The sequence below is a fragment of the Heterodontus francisci genome, chromosome 11 (genome assembly GCF_036365525.1).
Source record: "Heterodontus francisci isolate sHetFra1 chromosome 11, sHetFra1.hap1, whole genome shotgun sequence".
Classification (NCBI taxonomy): Eukaryota; Metazoa; Chordata; class Chondrichthyes; order Heterodontiformes; family Heterodontidae; genus Heterodontus; species Heterodontus francisci.
This window is the reverse complement of record NC_090381.1, coordinates 51,945,115-51,959,760: the sequence shown is the minus strand read 5'-3', so window position 1 is coordinate 51,959,760 and position 14,646 is coordinate 51,945,115. Positions and strand designations below refer to the sequence as shown.

The following is a 14,646-nucleotide window of genomic DNA, read 5'->3' as shown; positions in this document are numbered from 1 at the left end:
CATGCCTTTGTTACCTCAATGGCCTCCCATGTTCCATCCTCCATAAAATTGAGGTCATCCAAAGCTCTGCTGCCCATGTCCTAACACACGCCAAGTCCCATTCACCCACCACCTCTGCGCTGCCTGACCTACCTTAGTTCCCAATTAAGCAATGGCTTGATTTGAAAGTTCTCACCCTTGTTTTCAAATCCCCTGATGGCCTCACCCCTCCCTATCTATGTAATCTCCTTCAGCTCTACCACTCACCGAGATACAGGTTTTGTTTGATAATGCTCCTGTGAGGCACCTTGGGATGTTTTACTACATTAAAGGTGCTGTATAAGTACAAGTTGTTATTTTCATGGAACTTATAAATATTCTCCTGATAAGAATAGAGGCTTTTAGTATCTCCCATTCTGGTGATGTCAGAATTGTTTAGCTGGGAGCATTGCAAGTTCTTTTGGACTGTCAATATGCAATACAATTTGTCCTATATTGTATAGTGCTCTCTTATCATAATATAATATATCTCTGATTCACTCTAATCAATGTAATAAGAGATCTTCGAGCAATACATCAATATTTATGGGTAAATGTCCTGCTTACAGACTCCTGGAGCAGAGCAATCCATACCACTGTCGGAATATTGGGCACCGAGGATCATATGCTTCTTATGTAGCCCTGCTAATGTTCTGATATGTGCTCCCAGAATCCACTGCTCTGTGTCACAACCACAAGAGCAGAAACTGACTGAAGTTTTTAACCATCAGTTCATGCATTGCAGTTTGCCAGCAACAGGAAGTTAAGGCTAATGTGTAAGTTGTCTACTGGAACGGCAGATCTGCCAGACACAAATCAGTTGAAAGCCAGAAGGATATAGCTGATGTAACATCCAGAATGGGATAGAATATTTTTGAATGTATAAGTAATGAAACTATGTTTTTCTTTAATTTAAAAAAACAACATCAAATTACCTGTTAATGAGCTCCCAAACCACTGGTAATATAGAACAGTACTTTTAAAGTTCTGTATAAAACCTCACATGCCACATCCTGTCTCTTAGTCTTAACTGACTTCTTGGTGTTTTCTTTTTATTCCGTTTCGTGGTAGTTATAGGTACACTTCCACATTCAGACCTGAGCAGGTTTCTTAGGTTTATATACCTGCTAATTTGTCTTTGAAAGCGGATTGAATTTTATTGCACACTGCAGTTTTCAAGTCAAAGAGAAATGTTGCAGGGTTTAATTTTGGGTGATGGAGTGTTATTTTTAATTTGGATGCAAGTAAATTGTTAACTTAAAAAAAAAAGACATTTTGAGGTGCTTTTTTTACAGGATATTACCATTTCAGTGTAAGAGGAAGCTCTGTTTAGGCAGCATTTTGAAATATATTCACTATTAATATTTTCAAGATTCTTCATATAGATATAGGGGAAACTGGATCTTCCCAACTTGCCATGGCAGATGCAAGTTACCACACTGGTCTTTTAAAAGGGATTATAGTAAAGCATGTTAGCTTGGAAGCTTTCTTAGTTTAGCATGATTTGGATTATAATATTTGATGGGAAGTATACAATAGATTTAAGGGTGTTAATAGGCTCAACGCTTAGCATGTCCAGCAATCAATAGAACAAATTATGGCAATTATGCACCAGACACACTTTCGTTAATTTCCCTACCAAGCTCGTGAGCAAAAGCTGAACAACAGCTTCAGAAAATCGACCACTACCAAGAAAGTAGACAAGTCAAAAAGGGCTCTGGATTTATAATGTATGAAAACCAGTAAATATACTAAAATTCCAGTGGAACATTTGATTATTATAATTTAAACCCTGTGCCTCCAAAACAAGTCAATGAATGTTGGAGACACATAAAACATGGAAGGGTCTGGATCATTGATTTTTGCCCTTTTATTTGGTGCATTTGGAATGTGCAGTGGATCAAGCAATCGACTGGCCCCACTTTCACAGGGTCTTTAATGGCACATCTGTGAATCAATTAATAATAAAATAACATTTCAATAGAAGCAAACATTTATTAAAAGCAGAGATGAAACATAAATCAAGCTATTAAATGTTGATGTTTTATAAACTAATTTGCAATAATTAAAAGTAAAAACAGATTGCATATCTGAAATACTTCTGTTACATTTGTCGGCAGTATAAACATTAGTATTTTCTAAATGATCAAGTTGTTAAAAGTTAAAAACTTTAGCTATTTTAAGTAGAGGGAATTTTTGAAGATATAAAACTTTTATTGTTTTTCCAGTGTTCTTAATTGTAGTTTGCAGTCAGTTTAATTCAGTGTTGCGGGGGTTGGGGGTGGGAAATCTACTGATTATTGTTCGTAAAAGGAGCAAAAGGATGGAGTATTTACATTGGATAGCCCTTCATTTCCCCTCCCTGCCACCATTCCTGTGCTTGGTTTCTAGGCAGGAAGTGGATCTGGTGGAGAGACAGGCATTTGCTTGAAAATCTGGTTCATCTGGAAACTGCTCTGAGACAGCTGGTGTAAATTCTCCTTTATTGAGTTGGCCCATCTAAGCACATCCTCCTACTGGTGCTGGTAATGTGCTTTCTGCATTATTTGCTGATCACTGGGGACATTGACAGCATTGTCAACTACATGACTCTTGTGCTGTACCTCAAAAGCCAAGGGACACTTCATCACAGAGAGGTACCAGGAGCATAGGTGAGGATGAGGAGCAGGGCAAACCTCTTGGGTTTATTAAGGTAAAACTAAAGTCTACTAACATAGCATTTCATAACCCGCTGTATGCATTGACAGCTTTAATTGTCTGATGCAGTACGCCATGCTTTTTTTCTAAGATGTTTGTGAATGGATTTTATACAGAACTAAAATATACACAATGGGCCCGATTTTAACTTTGTTCGGTTTTTACTGTTATAATCTCACCCAATGTCTGTACTGCCTACATTTGAACTTCAAAATCAAGATGGTAATGAGACTGAGCTGCCTGCATTGAAAACTTCTGGGTTCGAGGACTGTGCAGACTCACACCATTACTATTGTATCTCAATTTTAACGTACCTTTAGCTGGCTGGTGAGGTGCAGCTCTGGAATTTTGGTGCACATCTTGTTTGTGCACTTGGCTGCCTGTATAAGCTACTGGGAGATCAAGATGGTGCCAGATGGGTCAAAAGCAAAGACAGAAGCAAGGCAACAACGAAACTTTGGGATTCCAAGGAGTTATTACTGTTGGCCTGGTTTCTTTCTCTGCTTGTGACCTATCTAGCATCATCATCATCTACCAGCAACAGTTGTGTATGAGCTGATTTATGGTAGTGATGGAGTGAGACTGTAAAGTGCAATATTATACTGAGTTTGAAGTTCATGTGTGAATTGTGCCAAGTGCAGTGAGTTGGCCTAGACCTAAGTTTCTGCCCATTCTGTTCAGCATAAAATCTGTACCAAAATATTTCAGAATATCAGAGGTTTAAAGCTATAAAGTGCATAGCCTGGGTTTTGAAACATACAACTAATACCCAGTACTTTTCTTTGTAAGGATTTTCAGACCTTCCTTCATAGAATCATACAGCACAGAAGGAGACCATTTGATCCATTATGCCTGTGCTGGCTCTTTGAAAGACCTATCCAATTAGTCCCACTCCCCTGCTCTTTCCCCATAGTCCTGCAAATTTCTTCTTTTTGAAATATACTTTTGAATCTGCATCCAGCAACCTTTCAGGTAGTGCATTACAGATCATCCTAACTTGCTGTGTTGAAAAGAATTCTCCTCATCTCCCCTCTGGTTCTTTTGCTATTTATCTTAAATCTGTGTCCTCTGGTTACTGACCCATTTGCCAGTGGAAACAAGTTCTCCTCAGTTACTCTATCAAAAACAGTTAAAATAATTTAACATTTCTATTAAATCTCTTCTTAAGCTTTTCAGTTTGATGAGAACAATTCTAATATATCTAGATCCCAACGAACTGAAGTCACTCATCCCTGGTACCATTCCGGTAAATCTCCTGTGCAAAATCTTGACATAATTTCCGAAGTGTGATGCCCAGAAGGGAACACAGTACTCCAATTGAGGCTTAGCCAGTGGCTTAACCTTCTCTTCCTCTTCCTCCTCCTCCTCATGCCTCCTAATACTAAAGAGTTGGGATCAAATAAACAAGTTTTATGGGAGTTCTCCAGCTCCTTGGGTACATTATCAGCCTTGAAAATTGCTCTCCGTCACAATCCACCAAAGAGTAACAGCTGTGATCTGTCCTGCAAAGCACACGAAACATGACACACCTGCAGAAGCATTGAGCCAAGCTGGCTCATGGGTAACTTTGGAGTTGTGCAGGAAGCTGGAATCTATGCAAGGAATGAGGTTACATGGAGACTGGTTTGGAGTGCTGATGTTCTCATGAAGTGTAACCAGCTACCATATATAAATTCAATTCCTCAAAGTGGTGCAAAGAATATCACAGAATGGTTGCAACACAGAAGAAGCCCATTTAGCCCTTTGTGCGTGTGCTGGCTTTCTGCAAGAGTAACTCAGTTAGTTCCACTCCCCAACCCCTGTGGCCCTGCAATTTTTTTTCTCTTCTGGTGTTCATCCAATTTCCCTTTGAAAGCCATGATTGAATCTGCCTCCACCACACTCTCAGGCAGTGCATTACAGATCCTAACCATTCACTGTATGACAAAGTTATTCCTCATGTCGCCGTTGCTTCTTTTGCCAATCAGCTTAAATCAGTGTCCTCTGGTTCTCGACTCTTCCACTATGGGAATAGTTTCTTTCTATCTACTCTGTCTGGGCAACTCATGATTTTGAACACCTCTATCAAATCACCTCTCAAACTTCTCGAAAGGGAACAACACTTGCATCTCCAACCTATCCACATAACTGAAATCCCTCATCCCTGGAACCATTCTTCTAAATCTTTTCTGCACCCTCTCCGAAGCCTTCACATCCTTCCTAAAGTGTGGTGCCCAGAATTGAACGCAATACTTCAGTTGAGGCCGAAACAGTGTTTTATAAAGGTTCATCATAACTTCCTTGCTTAACTCTATGGTCCCTCTATGGACTGAATTTTATTCAGGCGCCGCGCTGTGTGGCGGCGCCCTTTAAACTCGGCGGGGTGCCCGCATTCAGTGGCCGCGGCAGAGCCCCCGTGATATTTCGTGCAGGGGCTTATTAGCATCACTGCGCCGAGCCGCCTCCCACCCATATTACGTGGGGAGAGGCGGGACATTTAGCGCAGTGAGAGACCTTTTGACAGTTGTGCAGCAGGTACTGGGGCCCTATTTTAAGTGCCCCAGCACCTGCTTCCTGACAGCTGTCAAAGAATACTTCATGCTGAAGAGTGGGGCTGCTGTCAATGTGGCAGCAAAGCAGAAAGTGCTGCAGAAACTCAGCAGGTCAGGTAGCATCTGTGGAGAGAGAAGCAGAGTTAACTTGTCCAAGTTCACAGACCTGAAAATTAACTCTGCTTCTCTCTCCACAAATGCTGCCTGACCTGCTGAGTTTCCCCAGCACTTTCTGCTTTGCTGCCACATACTTACCCTGCTGTGGCCCAGTGCCCTGTGAAGTTGTGATCCTCTTCTTCCACTCAAGTGTTACATTGCTTCTTGTAGGCGTGCCTCACCTGGGTGAATAATCGTAATTTTGCACATTCGAGGACGTGAGACTTAAATGTACCGTAAAATGCAAATACACAACAGAAATAAAACCATAATTGAAGAATATTTACATACTATGAGCATCGAATCATCTGACTCTGAAAAGCCGCAGATTAATATGCATTTGGAATCTGTATTCATTTCTCTGCTAACTGTTATGTGAAAATACATGTAATTGCGAATGAACGCTCTTTGTTAAGGAAACAGGAAAATATTTTCATATTCTAGCTGCATTGCAACTAGAAATATAGAAATATTACACCAATAAATATGATCAGCTGCTGCAAAAGCAAAGTGTTTGTGAACATGTCGATGTGTAATAGCTGGAACTCTCCTCCAGGCTGTATGGGCAAGGTGGGAGGTCTTTTTCACCAGTGATGGTAAGAAGAGGCCCTCCCGCCTGAACAATGCAGTGTGGCTGGAGATGGCAGAGGAGGTGAGTAGCCGTGGGGCCATCTGACGTCAAAGGGTCCAATGCCGGAAGGGGATGAACATGCACTCCCGCAGCCAGCCGAGGCCCTCTAGACCTTGTGCATACAGGATACGTGCACCAAGGTCATCCACAGCCAAAGGGCAATCAGATCAGCAGCCTTCCTCCAGTAAGACTGTTGGCGCAGAGGTTGCACCAAGAAGGGGCACTCACAAGCATTTACAGAAAACACGCTGACACAAATGGGAATGCACGGGTGTCACAGCAATGTAAATAATTGTTGCACTAAATCTTATTCACCAACATGTGTGTCCTGTTTTCCTGTCTGCATGATGTGTGCCAGCATGTAGCACCAATGTCGCATCCCTTGCTCCATTGGCCCTGCAGGATGCTAATGTATGCGATTGACTCTTTGCCATGCCACCATAACTCGTGAGCCTCTCAACGGATGCAGTGACATGGACATTGGCTCTGGCTGCTGGCTCTAATGGTTTACACCGAGATGCTGCAGATGTGGACTGATGCACAGCAGGTGAGGGAGGCCGATGTGTGGCTTCCAGAGCTCATGTCGGCTCAGATGGAGCAGAGAGCCTTTGTCTGCTCAAGCACTGCCGTTCATCCTTAGATCCCTGCTAGCCCTGCATGCGGAGCCTGGGTGGCATCTGCCTTCCAATGCGCCATCCTGTTATAGGTCCTCATTGCCCTCATAGACTGAGGATGAATGCAGTTGATATCTCTGCTCATAATTCCAGGCGTGCCCCCTATTGGGGTGTATTTATGCAGACCACCACGAGCAGGACAGAAAGATCATGCCATTTTTGGCCCATTTTACAGGGCACCACCCTATCTAACCAGGCATCAGGAATGCATTTAGAACATGCAAATCATCTGCTCAATGGCAGATCTCTCAGCCCAGTGGATGGCGTTTTTTGTCTGCTCTGCAGCAGTGGTGGTGTCTCTCACTGGGGTTGGGAGCCATGTCTGCAAGGGGTAGCCATTATCTCCAAGAAGCCACCCCTCCATCTGAGCCAGATCAGTGAACAGCAGTGGCAGCTGGGACTAGCGCAGGACCCAGGTGTCATGGCAGCTGCCTGAGAAGCGGTTACAGATTTGCAAGAAGCATCTCCAGTGATGACATACCAGTTTCACCTAGATTGAGAGGATTCCTTTAATTGCAACATCTGCAAGTGGTAGCCTGGCGGGAGACCTGATGTCTATGGACCCTGAGGACTATGGTTCTCTGGCAATGGTGCTGAGAGCAATGGTCCTCTGGGACCGACTGTGAGGGTCCGTCCTGAAGCGGACATACTCAGTGGCCCTCCAGTGCAGGGCAACAGTGTACTCCCTCATGCATCGATGTACTACTGACTGTGTGACCCCACAAAGGTCTCTGGTGGGCCCCTGAAATGCTGCTTAGGCGTCAAGCTTAAGAGCCGCTGCCACTATGAGGACTGCAGGCATAGGATGTCCACCGAAGCCCATGGGCTGCAGGTCATCATTGAGTAGGGCACAGAGATGTCTCACCACCCTCCCTACATGTGCAATCGCCTCTGAAACTGGTGCTCTGACATCCGATGGCATGTCATGTGGGCCTGTGGGTGCATGGCGAGCTGCTCTTGGACTGGAGCTCACGACTTGGGGCATCTACACAGCTGTTGATTTTGCCTCCAGCGCATACGGATCCTCAGGACAAGTGGATCGCATGCTATAAGATGAGCCATACCCATTTCCTTGTGATAAATGAAGTTGTATCCTTCATTAATGCAAAGGTTCCTAACAGGGCGGGGATTGGTATTGACAAGTACATCAGGTGATAACATGGATCAACTATGTGGCATGGCATGGCATTGCCCATCTTGGCCAACACTGAGAGGCACAGCATGACCACATCAAGATCCTACCAGCTGCATCGATTGTCCCCACCATCCTGATAACCTTAACGCTCCTACCTTTTCTGGCACCCTTCCCAAACACTGGGTGACTAGAGTACTGTTTCTCCTGCACAAACGCAAGCAAATGCAGAGGGTACACCATTTACGGAGGGAGGATACACAGTGCCTCCCTTTCAGTATGCAGAGTGAGACCCCTGAGTATCCCCCCCTGGCCTTCTCCCTTCCAGTATGCAGAGGGAGACCCCTGAAAATGGAACTTACCTTCTATCTTGAAACCTTCTGCCTCCGATAACCCGCCGGCTTTTCAAATAGTGAATGGGACGGCACATGACGGCCGCCCGTTCAAAGTAAAATCAGGACGTTTCCATGTCCCTCATGGCAGACTGTTACAAAAGGTAAAGTCACACGGGATCAGAGGTGAGCTGGCAAGATGGATACAGAACTGGCTCTGTCATAGAAGACAGAGGGTTGCAGTGGAAGGGTGCTTTTCTGAATGGAGGGATGTGACTAGTGGTGTTCCACAGGGATCAGTACTGGGACCTTTGCTGTTTGTAGTGTATATAAATGATTTGGAGGAAAATGTAGCTGGTCTGATTAGTAAGTTTGCGGACGACACAAAGGTTGGTGGAGTTGCGGATAGTGATGAGGATTGCCAGAGGATACAGCAGGATATAGATCGGTTGGAGACTTGGGCGGAGAAATGGCAGATGGAATTTAATCCGGACAAATGTGAGGTAATGCATTTTGGAAGATCTAATGCAGGTGGGAAGTATATAGTAAATGGCAGAACCCTTAGGAGTATTGACAGGCAGAGAGATCTGGGTGTACAGGTCCACAGGTCACTGAAAGTGGCAACACAGGTGGATAAGGTAGTCAAGAAGGCATACGGCATGCTTGCCTTCATCGGTCGGGGCATAGAGTATAAAAATTGGCAAGTCATGCTGCAGCTGTACAGAACTTTAGTTAGGCCACACTTAGAATATTGCGTGCAATTCTGGTCGCCACACTACCAGAAGGACGTGGAGGCTTTGGAGAGGGTACAGAAGAGGTTTACCAGGATGCTGCCTGGTCTGGAGGGCATTAGCTATGAGGAGAGGTTGGATAAACTCGGATTGTTTTCACTGGAACGACGGAGGTGGAGGGGTGACATGATAGAGGTTTACAAAGTTATGAGCGGCATGGACCGAGTGGATAGTCAGAAGCTTTTTCCCAGGGTGGAAGAGTCAGTTACTAGGGGACATAGGTTTAAGGTGAGAGGGGCAAAGTTTAGAGGGGATGTGCGAGGCAAGTTCTTTGCACAGAGGGTGGTGAGTGCCTGGAACTTGCTACCGGGGGAGGTGTTGGAAGAGGCATCTTGACAAATACATGAATAGGATGGGAATAGAGGGATACGGTCCCCAGAAGTGCAGAAGGTTTTTACTTTAGGCAGGCATCAAGATCGGCGCAGGCTTGGAGGGCCGAATGGCCTGTTCCTGTGCTGTACTGTTGTTTGTTCTTTGTTCTCTTTGTTCTTTGTTTAACATATTCTAAGAGGGGTGCCGCCGCCGTGCGGCAGTGGGACCACATCGAGGTCCCCCCGCCACCGGTAATTTGTAGCGGGCCCTTCTCAACGTCGCGGGTGAGGCGGCCCTCTCCCTGCAGAATTTTACCGGCCCCCGCGCAGCGATCCGCGGAGTGGAGGGGCTGGTAAAATTCAGCCCTATGCCTCCATTTATAAAGCCCAGGATTCCCTATGCCTTTTTAAGTACTTTCTCAACCTCCTCTGCCACCTTTACTGATTTGAGCACATATACCCCCAGGTCTCTCTGTTCCTGCACCCCCCATGGAATTTTATCCTTTATTTTATATTGTCTCTCCTCATTCTTCCTACCAAAATGTATCACTTCACACTTCTCTGCATTAGCTTTTGTTAAGTAACCATGTTGTTGATCCCTTGCATCAAAGAATAAAGGCTGGAGATTTGAGAAAAGTTGATCGAGTGGGAGTCTTCACAGAAATATATAAGATGGTACATGGTATGGAACAGGTAAACCTGGAATACTATTTCAAGTTGGAAAGAAAGAAAAAACGTGCACCTGCTAAGCTCCTTTGCTGACCTCAGGACATCACAAAGTGCTTCACAGCCAATGAAGTATTTTTGAAGTGTGGTCACTGTTGTGATATTGGAAATCATGGCAGCCAAACTGCGTACAGCAAGTGCCCACAAACAGCAGAGATAAGTAACCAGGTAATCTGTTATTGGTGATGTTGGCTGAGGAATAAATGTTGACCAGAACATCGGGGAGAACTCTTCTGCTGTTCTTCAAATAGTGCCATGTATCTTTTATGTCCACCTGAGAGAGCAGACTGGCCCTTGGTTTAACATTTCACTAGTTGGCAGTAATTGAATTAAATTTTTATTGTGTCGGCTTCTAGGAATTTTTCAATATAAATATTGTTGTTCACATTACCAGTGGCACATTAACAGTTTGTTTTGGCCTGAATATGTAGGATATCTTTCTAATTCTTTTGGTGTACAATTATCTTTTTATTTATGACAACAGGCAAGTGCACTCTATTATTAAGGTTTTGAGTTTATAGATTTTCTTTAAAGAACAAATACTCACAATATTACTGTTTAAATCATCATGATTACACCATTTAAATAATCATTATTGGATTATTGAGGTGATATATAGTTATTGCCATGCCCTGTTTAAATGCATAACTCATCATCTATAAACTGTTACATTTTAATTTTAACAGTGTTAGCTGTGGCTCATTTGGTAGCACTCTCACCTCTGAGTCAAAAGGTTCTGGTTCAAGTCCCACTCCAGGACTTGAGCACAAAAATCAAGGCTGATACTCCAGTGTAGTAATGAGGGAGTGCTGCGCAGTCAGAGTTGTTGTCTTTCAGATGAGACATTAAACAGAGGCTCCATCTGCCCACTCAGGTGGATGTAAAAGATCCCATGCCACTATTTCAAAGAAGAGCAGGGGAATTATCTCCAGTGTCCTGGCCAATATTTATCACTCAATTAACATCACAAAAACAGATTATCTGGTCATTATCACATTGCTGTTAATGGGAGCTTGCTGTGTGCAAAATTGGCTGCCGGGTTTCCTACATTACAGCAGTGACTATACTTCAAAGTACTTCATTGGCTGTAAAATACTTTCAGACATCCAGTGGTCAAGAAAGACACTATATAAATGCAAATCATTTCATTTTTCTTAATCTCTCTACTGAGAGTCATTTCACAGAATTGAGGATTTGATGGAGTGGTAAATTCTCAATCAGCAACAGACACGCGATAAATTGCTTTATCCTTTGACAGCAATTTTGAAACCATAAAAGAAGGGCGGCACAGTGGCGCAGTGGTTAGCACTGCAGCCTCACAGCTCCAGGGACCCGGGTTCGATTCTGGGTACTGCCTGTGCGGAGTTTGCAAGTTCTCCCTGTGTCTGCGTGGGTTTCCTCCGGGTGCTCCGGTTTCCTCCCACATGCCAAAGACTTGCAGGTTGGTAGGTTAATTGGCCATTATAAATTGCCCCTAGTGCAGGTAGGTGGTCGGGATATATATAGGGACCGGTGGGCATGATATTGGAATATGGGATTCGTGTAGGATTAGTCTAAGTGGGTGGTTGATGGTCGGCACAGACTCGGTGGGCCGAAGGGCCTGTTTCAGTGCTGTATCTCTAAACTAAACTAAACTAAACTAAAATGCTGGGAATACTTAGCAGGTCTGGCAGCATCTCTGGAGAAAGAAGCAGAGTTAATGTATCAGGTCTGTGACCTTACATCCCTGAAATGTTAACTCTGCTTCTTTCTCCACAGATGCTGCCAGACCTGCTGAGTATTTCTAGCATTTTCTGCTTTTATTTCAGATTTCCAGCAAACGCAGTATTTTGTTTTTATTTAAAGAAGGAAGCTTGTTACCAGGTTATAAATTTTTTATGGAAAAATATTGAGAAGCATCTATTCTGGATATGATCATCAGTAAATGACAGGCAAATTTGGAAACATTCTTATTCTCACAAATATCACAGCTTATTTGATACACAGGCAGAATGTTACAATGCAGAGGCTGAAATTTTATTAGGTATATTCTTAAAGTGATGTGAACATAGAAGTGCAGTGTTGTTAAAGCTAATTTAGTTAGTCAACCAGTCAGCCTGCTGTCACCAGAAGTATAACTGCCTGCACCTTTCTTCCCTATGTCTAATAATCCACTGGTCATTGGAGCATGCTGTATAGATGCCCAGCTTGGAGGACTGAAGGTCTGTTTCCGTTTTGTGCACTGTGTTAGGCCAAGTTCAGCCTGTGGAAAATTTCCAACTCAGTTAGAATCTACCCTACAATGCACCACAATTCACAGGTTGTACACTGATCTGAAAACAAGTTGGACATGTAACTTTACGCTGATGTTGTCAACCTTCCAGGATTAATCTCTTGGACACTATTGTGAGCAACATGGGAGAAAAATCATAGAGGCATCGAAAAAAATTGTTCTTTTTTCATTTTCATTGAACCCTTTTGTTTTTTAGACATAAAAATGTTGGAGTTGGGATAAAAGCTTTTGACTGACTGTTAGGGATCATCCAATCAGGAAATGACGAGACTGTTTGCTTTGCAATAGGCATAGGAAAATGGTGTGCTCTGAAGATTGACATATTGGGTGACCAATGATGGGAGCATGGTGTAGTTGGAGGTGGTAGATCATGTGGTGAAACCTCCATGAATCTGTCCAATTACAATTGGGAACCCTACTTGGTGCAGGTTTATCTCAAGGCTTTTCTGTATATACTGATGCGGTTCCCATGCCAATATAAGTGGTGATGTCAGCAATGAGTTAGTTACACAGCCTGATGGCATTATTGTTATGTGGGTCAGGGCAGAGCTTTGTGAGTATTCACTCAAATGCATGCATCTAGTCTTTACAATCGTTGTAGTCAGCTTTTGCAAGTGTGAAGAACTGAAAAGACAATTAATTGTTTTCAAATGTAGAATTCCTAAGACGGTGTCCAAAAAGCTTGAAAAAAAGTACATTTGTTTTTAAAAAAGTAAAGCAAAAATGAGTAAAAATTGTTATCAACATGCTCTAACAATAATATCGATGTGCACTAACAACTGTACAGGGTCCTTTTGATTTTAGCCCACTACAGCGTGTGTTACATTGTAAGGGGTGGGGATCCTCGGTGTTTAAATGTAGATGGATTAACATTTTCTTTAAAAATTTCTTTTGAAGCAAGAGAAGCCTAAAATTGTTGAACCACTGGACTATGAGGCAGTTGTCGAAGAATACGAGAGCCAAATTCAGGATCACCCCCTCAAAGATTTGCTGCTGTTCCCAGACAATGATTTCTCTGTGAGTAGAACTTTTATATTTTAAAAGTTTTTGCTTAAGTACAAGTACAAGAAAACACATTTTAAAATAGGCTTTGTGCTCCCCAGCTGCGTAAGTCAGGTGCAAACTCAATTCCTATGTAAGTCGTTTCATTATGGTATCAACATGCAAGTAATTCTTGACTTTACATCAGCGGTGATTTTAAACATTAGAATGGCTTAATTTTGTTTTTAGTCAGGTTTTATACAACATTTTATTGCATTGACCTGTGTGCTTGCTCCCCTTTCCTCTTTCACTTCATGTACAACAAGAACAACAGCTTACATTAATAAAACACTTTGTAAGGCACTGCTAACCACGTTACTTTATTCTGATCTTGCACTTAGCTCACATCAGTATTGGCTTGTTTGTGGTGGACTGAAGTGACTGCACATGATGAGTATTATAATGTTGGCCAAATGCCACCATGTGCGCAGAAGCTTGAGGGTCTGCAGAGCACTGAGTCTTGACAAAACTGGAACTACAGTTTTGGGACAAGTGGAAGTAAAGCAGACTTGCTTAATTCTGCTTCACTTGCAGCAGCAGGTTGATACTAGCAGTGTAGCAACAGCGTTGTTAACGAGCAAAACCCATCTGCTGTACTTTTTGTGGCAGAAAATTAAATGTGCCTCAATCCCAACATGAGGTGAAGGCCTCGATTTGTAAATGCGTGGAAATCCAGTGTGTGCAGGTAGTGGTTTTTAACTGCAAACTATGTAATATGCACATCAGCACTTGTAATTTAAATTCGCTGCCAAACCATGACAAGTATGAATTTGCAACTGCTGTGTAATTAGAAATTCAGATTTAATTTGCTTTGGATCTCGCTCTCCAAAGGTGCTAACAATTCTGCAAGTGAAAGAACAGCCAGTAGATAAATTGAACACATAAGCCACTAGAATCCACAAAGGAACAGAACTACTGTAAATCATTTTCAAAAGCTCTTGGCATGCTCACCTACTTGCCTGGAACGAAAAGGAAAGCAAACTTAAAAAGGAAATTGCGAAGATTTTTCAAGTCGTTTTGAAAAACTGTAATATTGACCTATGCATGTTATTAATTATACTATGCGTATCTTCCTATCAAAAATTAACTCAATAATATGCAATATCCATGTTTTGTGTGCAAATATCTGTCTTAATTAAGGAGACTAAAATTTTGGCTGTTGAGTAATTCTAGTAAAGGAGGACCATACTTATCTGAATGAGATGATCCTTATAATAATGATCATAATTATCATTTTAACCTGAGTGTTTTATTCTGTTAAAAATGTGTTTCACAGCACATGAGTAATATAGAATAACTGTAATAACGCACCACAGATGCTTACAAGTGTTTGG

At 42.7% G+C, this 14,646-nt stretch overlaps 1 protein-coding gene across 6 annotated transcripts in view; it reads left to right on the top strand.

Moving 5' to 3' along the window:
• Positions 1-14,646, top strand: part of dock10 (dedicator of cytokinesis 10) — a 382,664-nt gene that overhangs the window by 153,934 nt on the left and 214,084 nt on the right. For all 6 annotated transcript variants that reach the window (XM_068042143.1, XM_068042145.1, XM_068042146.1 and 3 more), the window contains exon 2: positions 13,169-13,288. In XM_068042143.1, the coding sequence (XP_067898244.1) occupies positions 13,169-13,288 (120 nt within the window). The remainder of the gene's footprint in view (positions 1-13,168; positions 13,289-14,646) is intronic.